The sequence below is a fragment of the Diorhabda sublineata genome, chromosome 8 (assembly GCF_026230105.1).
Source record: "Diorhabda sublineata isolate icDioSubl1.1 chromosome 8, icDioSubl1.1, whole genome shotgun sequence".
NCBI classification, from domain to species: Eukaryota; Metazoa; Arthropoda; class Insecta; order Coleoptera; family Chrysomelidae; genus Diorhabda; species Diorhabda sublineata.
In genome coordinates this window covers 13604286-13630861 of record NC_079481.1, presented here as the reverse complement: position 1 = coordinate 13630861, position 26576 = coordinate 13604286, and the positions used below count along the sequence as shown (strand labels likewise).

Below are 26576 nucleotides of genomic sequence, written 5' to 3'. Positions count from 1 at the left end.
CAATTATATGAATTAAAAAGAAAAATCATCGTATAATTATAAAATGAAGTATTTTTTAGACGATTACATACAGTAATAAACTGGAAGTCTTTCCATTACCCCCCTAGCACTTGATTCTCTCGCGGTAACGCCTTACTGGCTCTTCCTTGAGCTGTTTCCTTCCTCTCGCTTTTATACCCTTTCTTTTATTTTCATCTTCAGAACTGTTTACACCCCCACTAGTCCAACACTCACAATTACACTATCTAACGCGCTGATAATCTATGAAGATTATAACTTATTGAAACGCGCGTTAGACAGTGTAATTGTGAGTGTTAGCGTAAATAGTGTATTAAGTAGAACTTAGTTTATACAAAATCACAGCTACCAGCGTGACAATTGCTGTCCAGATAATTTTCCATTTCTTAATAGTTTCCCAGGAACGTAAAACTATTCTGGAATGTGTGTATATGAGCTGCACGTTTTCTTTCGTTCCTTTACAGTTTGTATACTTCGTATTTGAACCTGTGAAAGTTTTTCCTAAATCTTCCATGTAAGGTAAATGGGGTTATGTACTAATTTCCATCCTCGTTATGGTGGCTAAACCATAATATTTGTAGATAACTTATACTGTTTCTCCGCTCATCTGTTCTCAGCTCTGCCGGATTTTCTATCGGTGAAGGAATCTTCTTTCTTCTACTCGTATACCGTGCGGTATGCGCTGGCAACTCATAGGACACTCAGTTGTTAATCTAATGTAAGGCCAGATGACAATAACCAAATGAGAAATAACTAACAATTAATGATACAAGGCTACCAGCATTTAGAATTCAAAGTCTCTACATAATTATTTCACACACACACACACTTTGGATATTTATATTTTGTTTAGTTGCTGTTATTGACGCTACAAATGTCAAATGGCAAACTTGACATTAAAGCTGTTCATACATGGGCCTAGTGGCGATAAGTGATGACTATAAGACTCAAATTAACACAAAAACTAAAAATTTTGACATAAATATTTCTGTTTTGACAATAATAAATCAGGCAGCACCGAAGGTTGATGCTACACTTTTCCAACGTTTAGAATGTAATTTCCCCTGGCGCATTTACACTTTATATAAAAGTTGAAAAATTGCAAAGTTTATATCAAATAAACAAACAAAACGAGAAATTTTGAATCAAATGCTCGATTTTCACGATAATAAATCTAAAAATACCGGAGATTAATGATACACGGCTGCCAACGTTTAAAATGTAGTTTCCCCTGATGCATTTACACTTCGGATGTTCAGTTGTTTTTATTTTTTATATAAAAGTATCAAAATTGTAAACTTTACATTAAATAAACACAAAAACTAAAAATTGTAACATAACTACCTCTATATTAACAATAATAAATCTTTCAACACTGAGGGTTGCTGCTACACGTTTACCAACGTTTAGATTGTAATTTCCCCTAGCACATTTACATTTCGAATGTTCAATGGTTGCTATTTTTATATAAAAATCACAAAATTGCAAACTTTATAAGAAATAAACTAAAAAAAACTAGAAAATTCTATTCAAATGATTAATTTTAACGATAATAAATATGGCAACGTCGAATATTGATACTACACGGCTGCCAACGTTCAGAATGTATTTATTTCTCTAACACTTTAGATATTTAGATTTAGTACAGTGACTACAACCACACTACATAACGAAAAAGCTATTTATACACATACAGGGTGTTCGATATTAATTTATACTTTATTATCAGTTTCTTGGATAACAATTAATTATATTTCTTGATTGATTATTGCCGAATAAATGAAACTAAAGCGTTCAATCCAATCACTTTATTAAATAATAATTAAAAACTTATAAATTAATTAAAAAGCTTCTTGATATCGGTAACTCTCGATTTTATTTCGGGAGAATTATCGTTGGCAATTTCTGGAAGAACATTCCCAAACATTCTACTCAAATTATCAAATTCTCTCTTCCTATTTTTCTCTTTCAGCTTTGTCCCCAAACAGAACACCACGTTCAGAGCTTCCTTCCTCAGTCGAACGTGCTTTCCGACACTTAAAGCAAACTGCACCGCTTTCAGGATGTTTTCAATTATATTTTCCAGGCTGTTGGTTTCCGCTTCGGTCAAACGTTCTTCGGATAGAATAATTAATTTGTCGACGAAGGCGTACAAAGCTCCTACAACCATAACTTGTATGGACCTCGTATTCGTCGGCAAACATTGTACAGTATGTTCCACAAACAATTCCCTGTATTTCTCTTGAGTACTTTTATTGTTAGGCCAAGCTCTTCCCAATGTTTCGTAAGCCGTTTCTTTTAATTTTATCTTATCTTCTCTATTTTTACTAATTTCTTCACTGGGAATATCTTCGTCTTCTTTGTTATTTTGAACGGTGATTATTGTTTGTATAATACTGTAGATTTCTTCGAATCGGTCTATTTCTAACGACGAAACTATTTCACCCAAAGATTGTAAAGCTGTTATTTTGTAAACAGTTTCTTCCTTTTTACTTTCTTTCAAAACTGCATCTATTAAGGAGGTTATGTTTATGTCTGGATCAGTTTTTATGGTATCCCTAAAACATATCACTTATTTTATTGATTTTTTTAATAATCTTAGCACAAAAATCAATGAAAAACGAGAAAAGTGGACAAAATTGTTAGTTCAAACAGGCTTGGAGGACTTAGGAAGCAAATAAGTCATGAAATCGCGAATTTGATTTGCACATATACTTACTTGCAGCTACTACAGATACTGGACAGTGCTTTCAAAAGTTTATCTTTTCCATTCCATGTTCTTCCTGATAATCCAGCCAAAAGTATAACTATCAAAGAATTTCTATGTTTCGCATCCATCGTACTACCAAGTTTGGTAGCTACCGTTGAAACTGAGTTTGCCGCCTAAAAAAGCATAGTTCAATAATTTGCCAATCAATCCAAAAAATACTCTATGGAGATCAGTAGATTAGGTCAAGGTCAGGTTAAAACTAGGTCAAGGTTATATCAATGTCAAGTCAAGGTTAGGTTGGGTTAAGGTTAGGTCAAGGTTAAGTTAAGGTTAGGTTAAAATTAGGTCAAGGTTAAGTTAAGGTTAGGTTAAAATTAGGTCAAGGTTAAGTTAAAATTAGGTCAAGGTTAGATTAAATTTGCTTTAAGGTTAGGTTAAAGTTCTGTCAGGATTAGTTCTTAGTTAAGGTTAGGTCAAGGTTAAGTTAAGGATAGGTTACGGTTAGGTCGAGGTATTTACCTGCGCTTTCATGGTCCAAGAAGGTGATTCTAGAGCAGTCTTAAGGATATCGCAGATGTTTTGTAAATTTTGTCTGATACCGGTCTCGGTACCGGGACTTTGTTCCGACCAAATTTCGTTCCAAATTTCCAAAGTTTTTTCGGTTTCCGGTGTCTTCTCGGCGTGCATCGCGAAAAAAATTAAAGGTAACACAATATCGGCGTGCGATTTAAGAATATCTTGATTGTGAACTCCTATCGACTGAATGGTCAATGCGCAAGATGATCTTATGGAATCATCTGGAAAATACATCATGAACTAAATTCATTGTAAATATTATATTTAAAGTGAAAGATTCTGTGGAGACATTCTATGGAAACGTTTTTAATAGTACATTTATTAATATTATACGAGAACTAGTAGGAAACTAGCTCTGCAAAATATGATCTTATTACCTTCCCTCTCAAAATACCAAGTTTGTAATTTTAAAAATAATTTTTCCATGCTAGAATCCTTTGCGGTAGATACCAAATAACCAATGGCGGTAGCATTGTGTTTCCTAATCGCTGAATTTCTATCGGTCAAACCGTTAACAAGTACTGCCAGAAGTTTTCCTAAAAATATATAAAGAAAATTCAATTTTGATTCACTCAGATGAACAAAAAGCTTTTCTACTTTAGTATCATCAATCATACCTGTGTAAGGTTGAATATCTTGACCGAGCTGTACAACAAGAAGCGTTATAAAATGGGCGCAAGCTATTCTAGTACCCAAACCTACACTGCTCTTCATTAATTCGATAATTTTTGGTATTAGTTCTTCTAGAATAGATGCGTCCGCAAATTGTAAACTCTAAAAAAATACAAAAGATAAAAAAAATCATCATTAGAATTGAAAAATGTATATTTTAGTCATTTAACACATTTCATTGTAATTAAATATAGCAAAATCGACAAGGAACGAATTTTTATTATATCAGATAGTTTAGAGGGAATATAGAACAAATTTGTATAATTATTATTTACACAGGAAGGTAAGAAAAAATTTCCGCTTTATAACATTTTTGATTTTCAGGAATAACCGAAAATCATATGGTTTCAAATCAGGTGAATATAACAGACAGCGGCTAATAACTGTGGTGCAGAACAAAACCTATTGGTCCATTTTTCAGGTCTCTTTGTTAGCATATCAATTTTCAAATTTTCCAAGAAAATACTTTCCAATGGAGTAGCGTATCTAGGAGTCATCTTGGATAAAATACTTGGAACAATAATCTAGGCAAGGTAACCTTCAAAGCCTATATGGACTTATCGCAAACTCGAAGACAAAACATGGGGATTTAAGGCTAAATGGTATACCAAACGGTCATCAAACCCATAATCACATACACGTAGCTTGTTTGGTGGCCGAAAACCCAACATGTCTTACTAGAACCTTAGAAGCGCTGCTAAGCCTGCTTCAGCTTCTCCTTATAATGAAGTAAGAGGCATCCACAGGTTAATCCAAACAGAAAAATTGAAACAAAGAATCTAAGGATTCTAGAATCGATAAAACAGGAGGTTCGAGTCCAGAACAAAGAGATGGATTGGATTTATCCAAAATGTGAGCTCTCCATACCGGTAGGAATAGCTCTCACTATTGACCTTGCATAAAAGCATTTTCACATTCTCTCAGATAGTCAAGCGGCATTGAAAGCCCTGAAGGTTATTGAATGCAAGTCTAAACTAACACGGGGATGTAAACAAACTCTTAATGTAGCTACTAGGCAATGAAGAAGCAAACTGCATTACCAAAAATGGAGATGTCACAACAATAACGACCTAAACAGGCGTCTCCAAGCCTAATAATCCAAAAGTTTCATATCAACTAGGAACTTCTTGAGATATCCACAAACTATATTAATCGTTGATGAGTTTTTAGGTCACTTCCTCATCAAATACCACATTAAAACGATGGGCATTGCAGCAACATCTTGATAAATGAAAAAAAAAACAGAATAGAAGGGGGGAGTTTAGATATTTTAGAAGTAGAACAATCGTATAGGTGCAGAGCTGGATAACCAAAATCACTCCTTAAAAAACCAATCAATCTATATTGATGTTCAAGACAGATGGACTTAGATGGAGCAGGCTTTTGTGGAGGACACCTCAAATAAGAAAATTTTACTCGCCGAATTCCAAGCCGAAGTATCAGCTAAAGTAGAATGTGGACGTTTGATACTGTATCAACGCCATAGAAATACATTAACCTCAATTTTCTCAAAGAGCAATGCTGCTATACAAGAGACAAAGGTTGAAAGGGTATGCTTTAGGCTTGTATTGGAATGTGACAAGTGGTGAGTTATTGCTGTAACGTGTAGTTCGTTTGTAATTCCGCCAACAAGAGCAGCGACGAAACGGACTCGTTCGCAAGATTGGGATCAGTAAATTCACCCATAATCCATTCTTGTTGAAGCCAAAAGTGTTGTTAATACGTCTCTCAACATTTTGCTCACGGGAAAGGCTTTGCAATCGCAAAATCCGACCAGTAACTGGACTTTCAACCAGACACTGTAATCTAAAACGTCATCTCTATACTATGGACGTCACGGACGAAACGGAGTGCCGCTGGTGCACGGAGGAGGAAGAAACTTCAAGAAACACGTGCGGAAATTCAAGCCTCACAGTTTGCTCAGTGATGTCAAAATGTTCAAGACAAAGTGCCTGTTTGATTTTTCAAAGGACATAGTCTACTGGTAATTTCAAGTTGAGTATGATAGGTCTTTAACCACCCAAAAACCTACTAGAATTATGTAAACGGGGTGAGTCACTAGTTTTTCATTCGAGATTTGAATTTGTGGTCTTAGAGTCATAGCCACTGATCGACCTTTCATCTTCAGGAACAATTTTGAAAAATTGAAACACTATAAATGTCTTGTGTTTGAATAAATTTAACATCCGATCGTTCTATTTGTGAATTATCTGTTAAAACGAAGTACACCAACACAAATAAAACTGTAGGTTCTTTATTAAGCTCTCTAAGTCTATTGGAACAAAGGGGTTTGTTAACTGATAGATGATTATCATAGAATCTTAAGTTTTATGAATGATGAACCTGAACGACAGTATTTAGTACTACACATAAAACCTAGTTATCATCTCCGGGCACCGAAGGTAAATTGTACTGCAAACCTTACCTTCGATACTGTTTCAGTAGTAAAATGCGATTTAGCGATAGAAGCTCTCGCACTGTCTAGCGCTTCTTGGGCTTCAGTTTGAGCACCCAATCTAGTACTCAAATAAGACAACTGACTCGATTCTAATTCTCCGGTAGCTTGTAAAAGAGCCGGAATTAATTTCGGTAGAAACGGTTTGAGCTGTTTCCCTGCTGATTTAACTAATTCCGATACGGTTTGTAAACTATAAACAAAATAATAATAATAACAAAAAAACGGTAAACGAGAAGGTTTTATACTCACCTAACTAGACGGATTTCGGCGACAGTATTAGTTATACCATTATTCAGCAATACAGGCAAAATTGATTCCACCATTTTGACACCTAATTTACCTTGACTAATATCACAGCCTCGGATACATAACTGGAATAATATTTGTTTTTAATTGAAAGAAATATAAATTACCTCATCTTCGAAGTAGTCGAGACCTTTAAATCATCGATATGGTAACTAGGTGCTAAGGACAGTGAAGAAGATGACAATAAGGACGAGATAGCTCCCAAAATATCATTCACAGATGGGGGGGGGCTGTTCTTGCTTTCATACAGCGTTAGCGCAACATTGCATCGTCTAAGCGACGTAAGAGATTATCTCAGAAGACGATCAAAGACTTTTTTATGAAATAATCATTGTTTCCACAATATATGGGAATGGAAACAAGCAAGGAAGCTCACAAACAAGAAACAGTAAAATTAAATCACCTCAACTTCGAAGTAGTCGACACCTTTAAATACAGTAAACTCCCGGTTATCCGAATCTGTCAACCGAGCCTCTGGTTTAACCGAGCCTTTCATTCAAAAATAGAGAACGTGAGGGCCTAGTCAATGAGTTACCCGTTGAAGATCAAATCAACAGCGGAGACATTCGTGATTGGTGCAATCAAGATGTTCAGATGGAGTTTACCGACGAGGAAATCATCGATATGATAAGTAGGTGCTAAGGACAGTGAAGAAGATAAAGCGAGGGATAGAAAGAGAGAGTGGGTTCTCAAATTTTCTTTTTTATTTTGATTTCCCTGGTTCTACATTAAGGTTAGTTCTATTTGAATTTGAAATTATTATTGAAGTTCCTTTTTAAAAATTATATTTATTCAATAATATTTTTGAAAGTTCCACGTTACCTTGCTCAATATTTTCGCGGTTCTATTTGCCGTTATTCTCGTCTGTTCGTGATGATCGTCCATAACTCTAAATAACTTCGTCCACAATTCTTCCATCTTATTTATGGCATCGTGAATTGAACGATTCGGCGAACCTTTCAGGAAATCTTGTAAAGCCAAACAACAAGATTGACGCACCCTGTATTGATTCGAATTTATATTAGCCAGTAGATCTGTTAAAATTTCATTATAATATTCGTCTATCTAAAAAATTAAATCAAAATTAATAAAAACTATTTTTATCAAATGATCTTTTAGTGTTGATTTACTCTGTACTTTTGTTTCGTTTTGGAAGAAATTAAGCGAAAAGTGTAATGACATTTCTTTCGGGAAGAATCTATTTGGTTTCAACTGATTTTTCACAGTAGAGAATATTATTTCAATCCAGTACGGTCCTGCTCTTTGTTTATGTTCAGCATCAGGAATATTAAATTAAAGTAAAAAAATGTATTTTTCCATCTAAAGGAATAAAATTTTGATTCACTATAATCTAGGAAAGTATTCTTCTTGAAATTTCGACACGTTTTCTGGAGAAACTTGAAAACAACACCTCTAAACGAGCAAATAAGGCAATTAGAACCCACCTTTTTGGGGTAAACTGAATCTAAATAAATGAAAAAATGGAATAGTTTTTATACATTCTGGTCTATGAAAGTATTTTTCTAGAAAATTTACATGACACAAAAGGACTGTAACCGCCCCTCATGGCAAGAAACGTATGTAAATAGAAAAAAAAATATTTTTTATATAATAAAAAATAAAATTTTGATTCTGATTGATCTATGGAAGTATTCTAGAAAATTCGACACGTTACTCGAAGAAACTTGAAGGGATTGAGAACAACACCACCTTTAAACAATTAAAGGGAATTGAAACCAACCTTTTTGGGGTAAAATATATCTAAATAGATAAAAAATGTATTTTTTGACTAAAGGAATAAAATTTTAATTGAGTCTGGTCCGAGGAAGTATTTTCCTAGAAATTTAGATTATGCTTCACAGAGGAAACAATAAATCTAAAACAAGGCAAGCTTTAGGGTAAAAAGCTTTTAAATTTTTATTTTTATACAATCTGGTACTGATTTTCATTCACGATTTCCAGTAAAATAATTTTCTAGTAGGAAAAGGTAAGTATCTAGAATATTCGATTCGAATTAGGAAAGGGAGGTGAATATAATTACAACCAATAAATATGATTGAAAATATAAAAACTACAACTTTTTTTTGTTTGTTTTCTGAAATTTCGTTCAGTGATAATATTAATTTAATCAATTATTCGATTATATAAATTATGACGTAAAAATAATTGACTTTTATAAATGGTACTCCTCACCATTTTGCCAGTGTCGGAAACCAACACCCGCCAAATGTTGTGCATGGATGCTTGAATATTTGGCGTCGGGTCGTATTGATATCTGTACATTTTAGGGATAATAGTCGGTAAATACGCCTTCAAATCGTCTCCGCATCTTTCCGCTATACTGGAAAAACCGAAAGCCGCTCCTTTTTTAGAATTCCATATGGCGTTGTGATTAGCCAAATGCATAAATTGGTATATCAAATCAGGTTTATTTAAATCTGATGCTAACGAACACAATTCTTTGTAAGTTGTCAAATTTCCCCTAAAACAAAAATTATTATTTTTCAATTATTTTCAAAAGAAAAAAAATATAATAATTTTTCATTTCGTAGACTTTTTTCTTTATATTAGGAAAGCTTCCTCAAACCCATTCAAAATTGACCCTTTGCGTTATTAAAGGTACTGTCACACATTTTCTAAATCCAATAAATAACAAATGGGGACATTTTTTTCAGGTTTCAGGTGTAGAGACCACAACTGGGTTCCCAGAACGTTCCGTCTTGTTCCATGCTTATATAGCTATAAAAATATCTAGGAAACTATTTTTTTACAATACAAATTGAGTTTCAATGGTACTAAGACGAAATACATGAACCAGATTTTGTCAGGAATCAAGTAACAAATAGCTGTTCATAAAAACAGCATCATGGTTCCACTTAAGTGACCAAAAATGGAAAAACACTATTTTAATAAACGTTTTTCAAAAATTATTCTAAGTGAAAAGTTCCATTGTTTGCTAAGTACAAAAAGGAGCCGCATTTTGCACTGCTGCCTACGATATTAAATATACAACGAGTGGAATACTCCCCTATATTTTTATATCTCTAAAAAGTAGTATAAAAACAGATCTACATAAATTTTCATTATTATATCTTTTCCTCATTAACAATTTTTTTTTATTTTCCAACTTATTGTACTATGTTTAATAATATTTTGTTCTTACCCAGTTGGAGACTGACCGAGTTGTCCCTCCTCGAACAGTTTCGTATCCGAAGTAACAGCAGTCACTTGTCGACTTCCAGAAGTCAACTGTTTCACCAATGCTGTCAACAGTTCTTCTGATTTGTAAGTATCATACACCACACACAGTCCTTTTGATGCGACGTCTTGTATAATGTCTACAACAATATTTTGTATATAAATAAAAAAACAATAATAAAATATTACACACGTACCGTTACTTTCACTCAAGAATCCCATAAACACACTCTGTAACTGCTTCAGCCTTTTGGTGATAGGTTCCCTTTCGCCACAATATTTAATCACGGCCAATAACCAAATAGCCGATGCTTGTTTGGAATTGGGGTGTGATTCCTCTGCCAATGTCAACAGTTCTACTAATAACCATTCTAAACTATCATCAGCTTGTGATTCGTTAATCAATGGTACATAATCTTCCGGTAACGTTATCCAAGGATTCCTAGCCTCCGGAGACCATACTCCTTGACAGCACATCACTAAAGATTCTCCTATGGTAAAATGAACTTCGATATCTTTAGTCTAAAAAAAATATCATCAATTATTTGAGATAGTTCGAGATAATGTACTATATTGACAAGAACTTTTAGACGCCAAACACAACCAATTCTCGAGCTTCTCCATCTTCATTTGTTGCACTCACTCCTCTAAATCACACCAGACATTAGATCTCATTCTTGAAACTACAAGTATACTAATTATTAGTCATTGATCCTGTTGTCAATCCATGATAGATTAAAATTATACAGGAGAAACAAGAACAGAATAAAATTTCCAAGCTCCTCCATTATTTGAACTCTAACAGCCCTAATAAATGACCCCTATTGGAACCCAATCCACACTAATAAATGACCATCTATCTTCTTTCCAATCAATGGTATACTCCAATTATGTATACAAAGGATAAATTCCAGGGAAATTAGAATAGCCTATTCAATTAACAGGAGTCCAATTAATTTTCACCTCCATATATTGTACTCACTTCTCTAAATGGCGCCACGCAATAGCTCCCTCCCTTGGAACCAAAATTATATGATAAATGGTCATCAATATTCTTTTCAACCCATGATAGTCTCTAATTATATAGGCAAAAGACAAACTCCAGAGGAAAGAAGAATAACTTATCCAACTGATATTAGTCCAATCAATTTCAGAGCTCATCCATCTCCATATGTTGCATTCACTTCTCGAAACGGCGCTAGGTAATGTTGGAAAGTCCCTTCAAGTTCCCAACAGTCGAAATTCCATATAACACCATGGAAACGGATCCAGTTGAAGATTTGACTGATTGATACCAGACATATCTTCACCAAATACACGGATAAAAAATTCTTTCTGCACCCGTCAAATATTCTGTTAAGTTTTTTGAACATAGTCTTAACAATACCAGAATATTCTATAACCCATGATAATTAAATACGCAAAAGGACAATTTATGAAGGGATTGGGAGTAATATAACCATTGGAACAATATATTTAACCTTGTTACACTGCCACTTCCTTAGAACTTTGTGGAATGACTGCAATTATGAACTAATCCATCTCCATATATTGTACTCAATCCCCTAGGTGACTTTTCATATGCACGGTGGTTCTTCCCCCTTAATATCTCAACTATCTTGTATAGAACAATGTAAAAATGGACCTTCTCCAGAAGATTCAGTTAACCATTGATCAAATCCAGATATATATTTCTCTTTCCTATCATTATTCGTCCTGGTACTATTACCATCTTCCCAAACTGTCTAAGATGGTTCTATTTTCCTTCTTTTATCTACTGCTCTTCTTAGAAACGTCTATTTGTAGATTTTTTGGTAAAAAAACTCATTTTGTAGTAAATATGATAATCAAAATCATAATTAGACTTGAATTTTTTACCTCTTTAGCTGTATTAAGTAACCCTTGTAGTACTTCTTGAGAATAGGGAAACTTTCCACCGACACACAATAATCCCAAACTTCTAGCTGCTTTTTCTCTAACTTTCGGTGAAAATTTCGTATTGTTCATGACGTCCAATAACTGATTAAGAACATCAATCTTCGTAACAGAATCTATTGCCATTCTTTTCGGATCAGGACTGCCGTTCTTTAAAGGTTTTCCGTCTTCTAATGGTAATTCACTTACTCGACCTATCAAACCGATACTGGTACAAGCCGCACTTACCAAAAGGGAGTTTTGGTGCTTCAAAAAAGGAACTAAAAAAATCAATTCATTCATTTATTGGCAAAACTAATTAAATAAGTATTACTCACTTAAATTTTCAATACACAGTTTCGCCAAAACCAAATTTTCATTCGATTTATTATTGGATAGTTTCAGTTCCTCGCATCTACCGATGGCAAGTACCGCACCATGTTGTGTTTCCAAATTTTTACTATTCGCTTGTGTCAACAAACTCTTTACGGCTAAATCGAACTCACTATCACTAGACGAGGATAAGATGATAGAATAGAGAAGCGAACTAATTTCTCTGACTTCTTCTTTGGTTGATGAGAGTTGATCTTTGATCCACTGAAGATTTTTGGAAACGTTTTCACGTAATTGAGGTAGACAACCGACTAATTCCACCATACAACACAGCGGTTCGCGAGCTATATTGAAAAAAAATAATTTAAATTTTAAAGTGAATTTGTTGTGGAGTAATTATGGGATTGAACAAATAATTCAAACAAAAATTTGAATTCCCACAAGTCTGTTGGAAAATTAGATGTATTGAAACTATTTACTTCTTTTAATTTTTCTTCACTTATTTTTTTGGTATTTCTGTACCTATTTCTTACACTTTCTTCTGTCCTTTATTATTATATATCCGGATGCCTCTTGACTTTCTTCTTCTGCTTTCTTTTAATTCTTTTATTTGTTCTATACATTATGAACAAAAAACTGCTTTTCATTTTCTTCTATTCAATTGCCGGATAAGGGTTAAGCTCATGTACAATGAGAAACTTCTTGTATTATTGGTTGAGAATTCTGGGTTTTTTTTGCTTATTCAAGTATCAGGGGAGGGTTCTAGTGCCTCTGGTAACCATTCCTTTCACTGCATTCAGTCTTTTGCCATTTTCCTCTATTCTTCTTTCGAGTTTTTACCTTCTTTTGTTTTCAGTGCCTTCATTTGAGCTATCCATTTCATTGAAAATTTTGTGTTTGGTTTTTGGTAACAGAGTTATGGACAAAAGGCTTCTTCTCATTTTATTTTACTTATTCAATTGTCGAATTAAGTTCAAATCCCGTCTTATGCATTTCTTCCCCTATCTTCTATCACAATTCTAATCAATTCCTCCCAATTTTTTTTCCATTTACTCATGATCCTTTATTCAACCTTTTAATTTCATTAAAAATTTTTGACTTTGTAGTGACAGTTTTTGATGAAACAACTTGTTCTTCTCATTTTCTTCTTCTTATTCAAGTGTTGTATGAGGACTCCGGTCCCTCTTATCATGTAATACATCTCTTTTTCTTCTTATTATTTTCTTTTACATATTCTAGTGCCAAACGAGGGTTCTTGTGCCTCTGGTACCCACTCTTTTCACTGCCTTCAGTCTTTTGTTATCTTCCTGAATTCCTGATGAAAACGTCCCTCTTACATTATAATATATCTCTTTTTTCATCTTCTTACTTTCTTTTACTTATTCATATCCTGATTAGTGTTAATCTTTAGTACCATAATAAACTTATTTTTCTTTTTTTATTTATTTAAGCATCAGATTAGGGTTTCTGGTCCCTCTCGTATCCATTCCTTCCACTGTCTTCTATATTTCACCATCGCTCGCAATTAATTTGGAGTCTTTTCTTCTTCTCCCATAAGTTCCTTTATTTGTTGCAAATTTATCAATAAAAAACTATTTTCTTGTACTCATTCAAATGTCGGATGTATTTCATAATCTTAATTGAATTCTTCAAGGTTTTTTTCTCGATTTGCATCAGATTCTTCATTTAGTCTATAAAATTAATTTTAAAATGTTTCTTATTCAGTTCCTGAGTCATTGATCTTATTCTTGTTCTCATTTTCTATTACTTATTCAAGTGTCGGATTAGGATCCAATCTCTATTTATCAATTAATTCCTCTGATGTTGTTTTCTCCATTTACTTCAGATCCTTTATTTATTTTTTTATGGTAACAGAGTTTTCAATAAAAAAAAAGTTGTTCTTTTCATTTTCTTTCACTTATTCAAATGTTAGATAATAATTTCAGTCTCTTTCATATCCATTTCCTCCACTGTCTTCTGTCTTTCATCATTTTCAACAACTCCTCCCCTTTTTCTCTTCCATTTACCTCAAATTCTTCATTAGATTTATCAATTTGTATTGCATCTCTTTCTTAGGTACGTAATTAGTGATAAAAACATTTTTCTTCTTATTTTTTTTACTTAGACAAGTGTCAAGGTCTTTTCGTACCAATTTCTTCTACTTTCACCTTTACAGGTTAAACAACCTCTCAAACTGAGCGGCGAAAATCCCGCACCTGAGTAGACAGGATGCAAAAACTTTGGTAGGTTCAATCAGAGATACCATATAGACAGATTTGTCCAAAAAGAGAAGGAAACTACGAAATATTCCTTCGCAACTGTTATGGACATCCAGTGTGCCTACCATGCCAGTGACACTCCAAATCGGAGAAGCCTCCTTGAGCTAGGAGCAGATCCTTTCTTTGGTTTATACTTACATTTTTCATTTCTTCCTTGGGTGCCAAATTATTGATAAAAAATATTCTTCCCGTTATTTTTTACTTATGCAATTATTTTGTCAAGGGTTAGTTCCTATCCCTCTTGGTCAGATTCCTTACACTGTCTTTTACTATCATCTTCGAATTCATGTTTTGCTCCTAATTAATATTTCACCCCTGAATACTGAGTTATTAATCGAAAACAGTTTTTTTCATTTGTATCCATTTCTTCCTCCTTCTTACATATTCCTTATAAGCCCGCATCTATTTCCCAGATATGCCTATGCTAATTCAAATATTTTTCTACTATTTCTTTTTGTTCTGTTACTTTTCTAATCTCTTCTTTTTTTTATTCTGCACTATTTAGTTTTGTTTGTGTGCTGCTCTTTTAGTTTTAGTTCTAAGCAGTGCCCCAGTCTCTCCATTCCTGACTTATTATATTGACTTACCTGGATTTGCCAACATCAGATCCCTTACTAAACTTGTATATTGGTTCAAAGGATTATTAATCACATCAGAGGTACGTTTAATGATTTCTTTAAGGTGTGCAGCTATTTTCGGTGAATATTCACAGGGGTGTTTCAATACATCCCTCGTTCGTGGCACATCTAAATCTCTAAGTAGACACAATCTAAGAAAAATAAGAATCTGAAAATCAATATCAAATAATTAGCAAAAACAAGTTAATCAATTTATTATATAGTATTAAATGAAAATTAAAAATTATTATTTATCGTTACCTCAGTGTACGTGTTAATATTAAATGGCAACATGTGATTTCCAACAGGAAAACCTTTCTTTTCCTTCACAATACTTTCCGCTTCATTAAATATGTAATGAGTAATTTCATCAAAACATGGTAATTTTATTTTTTTGCCTTTTAGTTTATCTTGTGACATATCAATGTCGGTTTTCCTTGTGGTTCCATATAAAGATTTGAATGCTTCAGTGGATACCTCATCTTTACTGAAAATAATACAAAAAACATTTTCTCTTCCAAACTATAATGAAAATAATAGATTGTATGAAATATGTAAGAACATAATCATAATAATCTATAGATAGAGAAAGGTAGTCCAGAATTTCTTCCTCCTTTCCATTTAATCTAATAAACCTAAACTACTCAAGTACTTGCTGAATATCAAAATCCAAAAAAATTTTCTGGACGCACTGAAGAATATTTTCAATTTCCCCCTTCTTCTGAAACTTTCTTGAAGCATTTTCCAGCATGACAAAAAGGTTCTGGGTCAATAAGAAGCGTTTATGCTCCTCTTTATTTCCTTTGGGGATGAACGTTAGATAGATAGACCTTCCAGCTTTTCTTGCAAGAATTCTGTTCACAGTATCTGTGATAGATTCAAATACGTTACAACCTGACTGATACAATTTTCTTGGTTTCGTAGCAAATAAGTAATCAAGAATTTCTCTTTCCTCTATACTGAATTTGCATTCAATAGAATCTGCTATGCATAATCTCCTGAAGCAGCAACTCGCTACTAAGAAGCCTACCAGGAGGTATAGATTGTTTTTCTGAAACCCAAACCTGAAAGAATTCTCTAGAGTGATCTAGCACTTCTTTATTATCGGTTTCTCCATTTTTCCAAAGCTCTTTTTCATTGGAGCAGTCTTCTATACAACATAAAGGCTATGGACTAATAAAGCTTCTTTATTCTTGTGTGGGAATTGTGGGAATATTGAATGCAAAAATCCTTCTTGTTTAAGATATTGTACTTCAAATTTCAAACATCTACTTACATTTTAACCTTGTCAAATAATATATTTCCTAAAATAAAGAAAAAAAAGTTTTTCGAGTTACAGGTCATAAAACCAGATATAGAATGGATAATAAAATCTAGAATGTACTAAGTTTAGGAAGTAGGTAGTTTAGTCCTCTATCATCTATCATTAACATTAAGGACATACCTCCTAAGCTCAACTGTATTTAATTTTTTTCATAAATATACAGTTACCTTATCCATAATCCCAACAGATATTATATTTTATTTGTTATTTCATCCAATTTTCTATATCAGCCTTGCATCTATCAGAATGACTATGTCACATTTGTGATAGTTTATTTCCAATCTCATTTCCACTTATAATTTAATGGTAAATCATCAACCCTTATCTGATAGGAGCTTAAGGATGATGATAATTTACAAGCAATACCAAATACCCCAGTATCTGTTTCTATTACGGTTTTATCTAACATTTGACAGTTTTTATTTTGAAAGTTAGATTATTATTTTTCTTGTTTATTGTTATTATTATTTCACCATTTTTCAATTATATCTGAATTATAGAATTGTCGTAAAAACCATTGAGTCTGTTGTTTGTTTACATTGTTTACAAATCTGTCAAGATATAAATGTAAACAAAGAGCAGAACCGTATTATCTCAGATGCTTTGCTTTCATTATTTTAATTGAACTCATTTTGTTGAAAACTCACTTATCTCCGGTGGCTGTTAACAATAAGTACTTCGAAGGCACGTGATCAGGAGGAAAAATTGTTGCCAAAGTTCTAACAGCGGCAAACCTAACCATCGGTTCTTCTGATACCATTTTACATTTTATCAACAAAAACAAAATGTTTAACCTAAAAAATTAATTATTTTCATTGGTTCTATAGTAAAATCAAATTAAATTAAAGGAAAGGAGATATATAACAAACAAAATTATAAAAAAAAACAAAATGTATTTATAAATGAGGATCTTGTGGAAGTTTTTTGATTTTTAGTTGGAACCGAATAATTGTGAGATGAAATTCATAATTGAAGCATCGGCTTTCGAGGTTTTTGTAATGTTAAACTGAAACTATTAAATGAAAATGAAAATTACACTGAAATAAAAAGTGTCATTTGAATGCAGATTATTTCTGTCAAATTTTTTTCCCGAAAAATAAGATTAAATATTCTATAATGAGAATTATACATCACCTATCATCTTTATTGCATTCTTGGGGCAAAATATCGTATTTATAAGCCAAAATTAAATTCAAAACACCTTCTCGAATTTGTAATTTCAATTCTTGATTTGCGCTTTCCATATTAGAAAAAAACATTTCGAGTAATCCGACGTCGTGGTAAACGATTTTCGGGAAACGTTGTGCTAACATCCCTATAGTAACATACGTTTGACCGTAATGGACTTCTTCGCCTTCTCTTATTAATTTTTGTAAACCAGATAGGAGCACTGGCGCTACTCTACCAAGTAGATCTTCGTCAGCACTGAAAAAACAAAACATTTTGTTACAAGATAGGATCAAATGACCTTTGTACTACCACTACACCAACACTCACAATTACACTGTCTAGCGCACGTTTCGACAACTAAGTTATCGTCTTCAGAGACTGAAAATAAACAGTACCTTGGTTATCGAAACGCGCATCAGATAGTGTAAGTGTAGGTAGTGGTAGTGTAAACAGTGTGTTCAGTATGAATATCACTCAACGTTTCCAGAAATTTCAAATTAGTATGAATACAGGGTGTTTCAAAAAAAAGGAAGCCCGTTTTTTTGGATAGTAAGAAAACTGAAAAATAATTGTTGTTTGATTAGTAAAAAATTCTGGTGAAGCCATCCTTAATCAAGATAAAAGGCCTTGAAGATAAACATTTAGTCACATTTTTTATGATTTTACCGACAACATTACTTCGTTTAACAATAAAACCTGAAATTGAATTATGTTTGAGCTATCTTCGTCTAAGCCAAAGCTAGCTTAGCACTTTTTGATATATATAAATCTAACCTTAAAAAAGCTATGATTAATATTACTTGGTAAGTACCTTATAACTAACGCCCTCTATGAGAGTAAGTTGTAAAAACAAATTCATTGTATATATCAGCTTCTAAAACAAATTCTTTAAATTTTCATTGTAATGTTGCCAGTAGATTCTGCAAAATTGTGAAAAATATGGCGTTACAAACATTTTTTACAAAACAAATCTCAATTATTTTTCAGTTTTCTACCTATCCTAGAGACGTGGACACTTTTTTTTAAACATCTTGTACAGTACTATGAAAACATGAGCTAGTTTTTATCAGCCGTTTTATCTAGTGGTAAACAAGAAATTTTCTTATAAATATGGAATCCGATAAAAAATTAAATACATCGTTGTGTCATCTGGTTGCAAATTGAAAATTTGTCATCCGATTTTTTGTCACTCCTTGGGAAATTGAGATCAAAATCTTAATGTGTCTACTAAGATAGTAGGTTTTGAAAAAACCATAAGAAAACCTGCGGTAAAGTGTAAGGTAGGGGTAATTCAAAATTTCAGTTGGAAATTAACCGATTTTGGAGCCCTTTTTGGAAGTCGCCAGTATTGCAACAAACTTAAGCTTCAAATATCCCCAATATTTATGTCGTCATTATTCCCCAATGATTAGATATCTTTTTCCTCATAGACTTCCATATCACCTCCTACGTCACTAAAAAAATGTTTTGGTAAAAATCCAAAACGTCGACTTTATCTCAATCTGGTACATAACGTTTTCCATCACCTAATTTATTTAATTTCATTCACTAATGGTTTATACTTGTCCTTTGTTATAAAAAATCTTTTTGCTGTCAGTATAGTCTCTACGGGTTTAAAAACCATTTCACTTTTGGCTAAAATGATGTTCATGAGCTGAAAGATTAATGACAGTCTCTATTCTCCTTTCAATTTGAGCAAAAACTCTATTTTGGGGGATGAATGATTGTCCAGGAGTGGAAAACTTATTTACATTATTCACCTTTAAAGATCTACTACATTGGTAGGTTTAAGATGAATACCTACATTGGGATTATCATTAGGGCAGTACCTCTAGCAAGAAAAGTAAAAAACATTAGAAAACCATAAAAAATGTCATATAAATACGTTAATAATATTAAATACTACATTAGAAATTGAGATGAAGATGAAAAATTCAATACAACTGAAGATAATTGTGTATATATGTACCTAAAAACTTTTTCCTGGTACTTTATTCATGGTATCGGATTCCTTTATTTTTTTTGTTTGCAGGCGCTGTAATAACGAATTTCTCTATTTCTTAGAGATAAAATCCCCACACCCAAGTTTTTTATACACAACTTGCGTTAGCGACAAAAGATAAAAGCGACACTATATTTAGAGATGACCGGTTTTGAAAAATCGATTTTGTAGCGCATTGGAATTTTCTAGCTTCAAAAACGCCCGGATTTAACTAACTTAGCTAGAAATTAGGTTTCTCTTTATCAATGGGTGAAAATGTTAGTAGATAAATTAAAACAATTAAATCGGCGATGAGTTGACTGGTTTTGCAACCAGATGACACAGATAGTAAGTTTGTTGATACAAAAGTATTCCACCACTTACTATTTAATAATGTTCCCTGTAAAATTGAGAGCCAATGATTTCAACCTGGTGTTGGTGTGAGTTCCATACAAAGAATCAAAAATAATTTGTATGCACTGCGGGAAAACGAAACCCTGGTCTGTAACTCTACCTAGGGAAGTCAGTAATTTTAAACGAATCCTTGTATTTGCTGGTAATTTTTTCTCCTCCGGTTTCCCACTTTTCCCTTGGCTTCCCAGGTACAAATGATACAGCGGCATTGATGTTTGCGGTGAAGACCAATCAACGGACCTACAATAATGAAATATTTAGAAAAACCACTAATTAAAAACGTAATTTCCAAAAAAAATTACCCTATAAATCGTTTCAGTTCAGTATCAGCCTGATTGGCAACAGCAAATCTAGTATCAGATGCAGCAACTACCAGGTGAGGTAATATTTCTTCTTTGAGGAAAACTCCTTGACCCAAAAATTTCACAATGCCTAATTTGATCTAAAATACACCAAAAATTCGATTTCTCGACTCCTCTTCTAACTCAGTACCTTAAAAAATATATATTTACCTCTTCTAATTCTTCTGGTTTCATCGGATTATTGTTTATTAGTCTTTTATAAGACAATTCGCTCAAACAAGGTGGAACAGGCAAGGAAACATTAGACTGACTTCCACTGTCAATAGATTGGGGTGCTAAGGCACTAAAAATAATTATCTTAAGGATGGTAATGTACATGAGATGCATTTAATAAATAAAATGACTTTAAACAGATAGTGAAAATTGAAAAAATTCATATAAAAACTTTCCATAATATCCCAAAATAATTTCATAATATGAAATTGCTGGGAATAAGTTTGGATTTCAAATTAAAGTTCTTTTGTTTAATTGTAATCTGTATGTAAATATCATATCAAAAATGTAAAAATTAAAGTTTTCAAGATATATTCATACCTGTATGGCAATAAAATCATATCTAACAGAATATCCAGCAGGTGTTTTTTTATTTGTGGGTTTTCATTCAAACCAAACAAACTGAGCTTCTTTTCTGGTTCTGTTGGCACCTTAACTTTTCCCAGAAGAGGTACGATTAATAAAAGCAAACTATCGACATGTGATTGAGGCTTGTTTTCTAAAGCATTTAGTACAACTGGCACCAACTCAGCTTGCTTATCAAGTGGCAATCGTGGAAATCCAGATTTTAAATAAATAATAGTGAAATTCTAAAAAATATTAAAGAATTTTAATGTATATAACTAAAAAACTACGAAAATAATATGAAATTATAAGTAGGTACAGTTTAATATTTTCACTGCAATGCCCTTCTATAGTCGAGCCAGTGAAGCTTTCTGGTTTTGTCCCATATCTGTAGATCTAGACAAATGTTCCATGCTTATATACCGCAACTAAAATCGGGGGCGCAAGATTTTCAACATTTTACTGCTGCAACTGACTAAAAAAGGTCTATAAACGCATTCTAATGGATTTCAGAAACTATAATGATAAAATAATTATAAAATAATGGTAGAAGTGAAAAAATTTTAAACAGATATAAGTAGGTTTTACTCAAACTTCAAAGCAATTGAAAATAAGTAATTTTCAAGGAAATTGAACTGAAATAATACTTACAATAACAAAGGATGTAGCCGATGGATCTTGATATTGAGTTAAAAGGACCTCTACGGGTAACTGCACTTGAGGTCTTGACTTTATCCTCTTATTGACATGAATCAAAAGTTCCATTACCTATTTTATTAAAAAAATTAAATTGAACAGAATAAACTTTCTCTAAATTAGTTCCAAATATTTTGGAACAAAATTAAATATACAAATACCTTTTTCCTTACACCTTCTTGTGGGGAAGATAATTTCAGTAAAACCGGGGGTAAAAATTTGCACAAGACACTCTGCAACTGTTCGTCAGTGTCTGCTGAGCCAAGACGCAGAAACACTCTCTCTAAGAGTACTAAAATGCACCATTAAATCACCGAAATAATAAAAGCTGTATATATTTTTAAACAAAATATTTTTGAATAATTAAAATCTATTACTTATAATACTTTTAGAAACTTGAGTTTTGAAAAATGTTAAGAATTGCTACAAAACAAGTTTGAATCCACTGTTCAAACAAAAATTGTAGAATGCATAGACTCCACATAGTGTGGGTTTAAACAGTTTATTTAAGTAAATGTATTTTCTCTAACACATTAAAATTTTTCAATTTATTTGATATTTAGAAATAATGTAATTACTTACCTAGTTCGTCAGTAGCAGCTGCCATCTTATCTAAGTAAAAATTTATTTTTTTATTCTATTCACAAAATGCAATTTCAAATTATTCAAAAATGAGTCAAATCTTGAAATATTTTTATTATACAAATTTGAGAAAATGAATGTCACTACTTTTGTCAGATATCAAATATTACTTCTTTTTTATTTCCCAAATTTGAAAGATTTTAAATAATATATAAAAACATATAGATATCAAAATCAATATGAAGAAGAGATAGAAAACATTTAATTTTATTAAGCAATAAATAATTTATTATATTTACGGATAAAAAATTAAAAACAGAAATGTGAGAAAAATAGAAAAAGAAATTACTTTTGTAATGTATTTTTTATTAAAAGTAGACAAGATAGTAATAATAAAGAAGATATTTTAAGGTTACACATTCTTCTTCTTAATGTGTCGAGGATTGAACAATTTCCTTAAGCAAAACAGGATCTTTTTCGTTTAATAATGAAAATGGTTATCATAATAAATTACTAATGTAAAAAGATCATGAAAGTATTGAAGAAAATTAATAATCATTAATAATAAGTTGTTACAATGCATAAAAAACAAATTCCTTAGAATAATTAACTACTAACCACACCATTCTGTCTATTGATAACAGACAACAAGGTCGTTTATCCTGTCATTTGACTTAATTTAGTACACAAATAAGAATTATAATACAAGTTGGTTCTGATTCGGTGTTATATTTTATAAAGTTACAAGAATTCCAACATATTTTTTATTTAAAAATTCAATTGCTACATTCTAGTTAAGTGTATAATTTCAACTCGTTTTCTAACAAATATTAAAAATGTCTATAAGACCTGAGGACCATCGACGAAAATGGGACAAGGAAGAGTATGAAAGACTTGCCGAAGAAAGGATAAAAGAGGAAAAACTCTTAAAGGAAGAAACAGAAAATAAGAAAAAAGGCCCGCCAATAAAAAGAGAGCTTTTAAAAACGCGAGAATACAAAGTCGATCTTGATTCTAAACTAGGAAAAAGTATCGTTATAAATAAAAACACACCAACTTCTCAGTCGGGAGGATACTATTGCAATGTTTGTGATTGCGTTGTTAAAGACTCTATTAACTTCTTGGATCACATTAACGGTAAAAAACATCAAAGAAATTTGGGTATGTCAATGAAAGTAGAAAGAAGTTCTTTGGACTCCGTGAAGAGGAGATTCGAAATAAACAAGAAAAAAATGGAAGAGAAAAAGAAGGAGTATGATATGTCATCTCGGTTACAAGAATTAGCAGAAGAAGAAGAAAAATTGAAGGAATACAGAAGAGAAAAGAGGAAAGAAAAAAGAAAAATTGAAGAAGTCATTGACGATGAACCACCAAGTGAACTAGCTAGTATAATGGGATTTTCTGGATTTGGTAGTTCTAAGAAAAAATAAAATATTTGTTCAATAAAGAATATCAATTCTCATCAGTGTTTGATGTTACATATTTGCACGAATATATAAATTATGTCAGTTCTTTTTTTAACAATTTATGATTGTTGATATATTTTTGTGGAAATCTACTCAAGCTATATAGAAAGTTCTAATCACCTAAGTTAACTATAAAGACTCCATGGTACCATATTTTTTCAAATATCTTGTACTTTAACTGATAACTTTAGAGTTTCTATAGGACTTGTTCATTTCAGATTTTGTTCTGAACAAGGCTCAGAAAAGAAAGAATTTTGGCTACTTTTGGGGTCACATAAAAATAGGGAATATTTTGAAGTACTTTTCAAAAACTGGGAGTAGTTTAGTTTATCAATATTTTGGTTTTGTTCATTCATAATGTTGAATTGGAATTTTTGAAGTTACTTGGATTTGATAGATCACAAAAATGCTTGTTATTCTCAAAAAACAGAAAATTTATTTTGAAGTAACAGGCAAACATTTTTTGAAAATTGGAAGTGGTTCAATGTCCAATCTTCATCATCTATAAAATCCAATTGGAATTTTTGCAGTTATTAGAAAATGTAAAATATCCAATTTTGATCGTCTGTAGAGTTGAGTTGCAATTATCTTCAAAAACCTGGAAAGTTTTCTATATACCTTTCAATTCAAATTTCGAATCTTGATATATATTTATGACTGTAACTGTAACCCAACTGTAAAGTGGAGTCAAAAATTTTGAAAAAACAGTTTCATAATTGTCATCGAAAAGCTGAAAAATTATCCTCAAAAAAGAGAAAATAATTTTTTATGTGTATGGCACATACTTTTTAATATTCAGAATTAGTTTCGAATCCTATTATTATTTTTATGTAAAGTTGAATTAAAATTTTTTCAATTATTACACTAGCAAACAAAATCCCAAAAAATCTGGAAATCATTTTGTATGTAATTTTTATATCAGATTTCGAATCTGGCTTTAGAATAAAGTCAGAAATATGACATTTTAGTTAACTTTTTAAAACTAAAAGTTGTTTATTTAGTTCAAGTGTACTGATTATAATATATATTCCGAGCATTCGATTACTTATATATTCATCATCGAGATTTTATGAACGTGATTGTTGTGGGATTGTGGCAATTAAATACCAAAGTGTACTCTTTTTAAAATATATTCCTTTAGATTAACTATATACCTACATAACACAAAAAGAATGATATATAAATGTTTGATAAAATTTCGTGAGCGACACATGGAAAAAATATTAAGGATGGGTGCTTATTCATGTGTTTTCGGACAGCTGGCAGAGAGAGAAAGAACATCGGTATACCACTTTATATTTCTCTCTACTATATTCGGATTGGATCACAATGACGTTTCAACGAAGTTTCAAGTGGTAGGGAAGGCAAAAGAGGAGAATAACATGTTTTGAATTTATTGGCGAGTAGAGGAAGATATAGAGTTGCAAACCAATACTCCTCTTCTCTTGTCTAATAGTACAATTTTCTTTTTGAAGTGACATGAATAAATATATTTTCAAAAACTAATTGGTTACCTATACCAGTCGATCTAATATTTATCTTTGTTTTCAACCGATCTACGGGGGTCTACGTTAGGCGTGACATAAAACGGGGATCCACAAGCGTAAGCAGGGGTCCATGAAAATATTCATTCTTGATGGAAATACCACAAAAAGATCATAAATCTTTCCCTCATCATATCTTGTCGAAAAAAGTTTCAGTGCAGTTACAAGCTTATTAACAAGAAAAGGAGTAGATTTAACGAGGAGATTCCTTACAAAACTCAAATCAAATATTGATAATTTGTTGTCAATCCATCAAATATTTCCCTCTCATTAGAATTATATATTTTGTAATTACCATTATAGAAGTTACATCACGTTATACTTTTTAATTAAGAATAACTTGAAGAGCAAAACACGTCATAACAAAGTCGAAATTACAAGCCATCATCATAGATTCTTGGTAATCTTTATTATGATAAGAAAAACATTGTACTTAGTTTCAAAATTGACTCACAATTGTCTTCGAAATGCCGAGAATCGTCTTTGATTTTCAAATTCTATTGCTAAATTAGGCTTCAGAAAGTAAAAAATCTGTCTCCTTTTGAAGTTATGAGAAAAATGAGGAATAGTTTCAAGTATTTTCCGAAAAACAGACGTATTCAGGCGTTACTTTTTCAGTTTTGAATCATTCGTAAAGTTGAAAAGCTTGTTGGCAAATAAAACAAATCGCAGTTATCTTTAACAAGGTGGAAATCGTTGGACTCCTTGGAACTATTAGTGATATCTCAATCTTTTCACTACAACTACACTTAAACGCGTTTCAGTAACCAAATTATCGTCTTCAGAGATCGAAAGTAAACAGAATAAATTGTTTGATTTATGACCTATCTTTTTACTGCATTCTGCATAATATAATAAAAACCACTACTAAGATTTTTATTACTGAAAAAATGATTAAACATAAAACATGAAAAACTTTATTTTAGATTCCACCAATAATAAATGTATAAATATCAGTATAGGCTTCGATTAATACAATTCCAATTCCTATTAATATCAGTAGTAAAGACGACGAAGTTTGCACCTAAAATAATAATAAAATAAAAGTTTAAATAACAAAGACACAAAACAAACCAGTTAAATCATAATTTAAAGATGTTATAATATAAAAAAGATTTTAAAGTGCAGTATATTCTCTTTATAACGATATTAAAGGGATTTTACGATTTCAGTATCAACGCAACCAATTCTAAACATGCCTTACAGCTCAGGAATACAGATTTTTTTCGTAAGACAAAGGACAAGGATGGTACAAATATGTGTACTTTTATCAATGAACTAGTTTCTGTTACATAACGCATCATTATTCGTTTTTTGGTTTAAGAAAATGTAAAATAAAGCTTTCTTAAAAGGCCGAAAAGTGTTGGCAAACCAGCCACGTGCAAGGTACTCCAAAAC

The 26576-nt window shown here is 32.1% G+C and overlaps 2 protein-coding genes across 2 annotated transcripts; one reads left to right on the top strand and one right to left on the bottom strand.

Moving 5' to 3' along the window:
* Positions 1–1811: 1811 nt before the first annotated feature.
* LOC130447598 (proteasome adapter and scaffold protein ECM29) lies at positions 1812–22598 on the bottom strand. The gene is made up of 24 exons (XM_056784501.1): positions 22169–22598; positions 21748–21878; positions 21542–21658; positions 20867–21135; positions 20483–20615; positions 20273–20412; positions 19941–20210; positions 17540–17830; positions 17053–17199; positions 15343–15568; positions 15052–15250; positions 12191–12529; positions 11817–12133; positions 10136–10460; positions 9904–10078; positions 8934–9222; positions 7563–7805; positions 6684–6805; positions 6402–6624; positions 3922–4078; positions 3682–3840; positions 3248–3525; positions 2738–2901; positions 1812–2576 (listed from the first exon to the last, which is right to left on the bottom strand). Exons 1-24 carry the CDS (start codon positions 22191–22193, stop codon positions 1856–1858), a joined length of 5460 nt encoding a protein of 1819 aa, XP_056640479.1. The 5' UTR covers positions 22194–22598; the 3' UTR covers positions 1812–1855.
* A 179-nt stretch (positions 22599–22777) lies between these two features.
* LOC130447599 (zinc finger matrin-type protein 2) lies at positions 22778–23630 on the top strand. Its single transcript, XM_056784502.1, has one exon. It carries the CDS (start codon positions 23005–23007, stop codon positions 23596–23598), a length of 594 nt encoding a protein of 197 aa, XP_056640480.1. The 5' UTR covers positions 22778–23004; the 3' UTR covers positions 23599–23630.
* Positions 23631–26576: the final 2946 nt, after the last annotated feature.

What these genes read in the sequence shown, in the direction of transcription:
- LOC130447598 (XM_056784501.1), bottom strand. Translation starts at nt 22,193, where the DNA reads ATGGCAGCTGCTACTGACGAACTAG. An exon ending in AGCTGCTACTGACGAACTAG is followed by an intron (nt 21,879 to 22,168) that starts GTAAGTAATTAC and finishes GGTGCATTTTAG; the next exon opens with TACTCTTAGAGAGAGTGTTT. An exon ending in ACAGGGAACATTATTAAATA is followed by an intron (nt 17,831 to 19,940) that starts GTAAGTGGTGGA and finishes TTGTTTTTTCAG; the next exon opens with TGCTGACGAAGATCTACTTG.
- LOC130447599 (XM_056784502.1), top strand. Translation starts at nt 23,005, where the DNA reads ATGTCTATAAGACCTGAGGACCATCGACGAAAATGGGACAAGGAAGAG.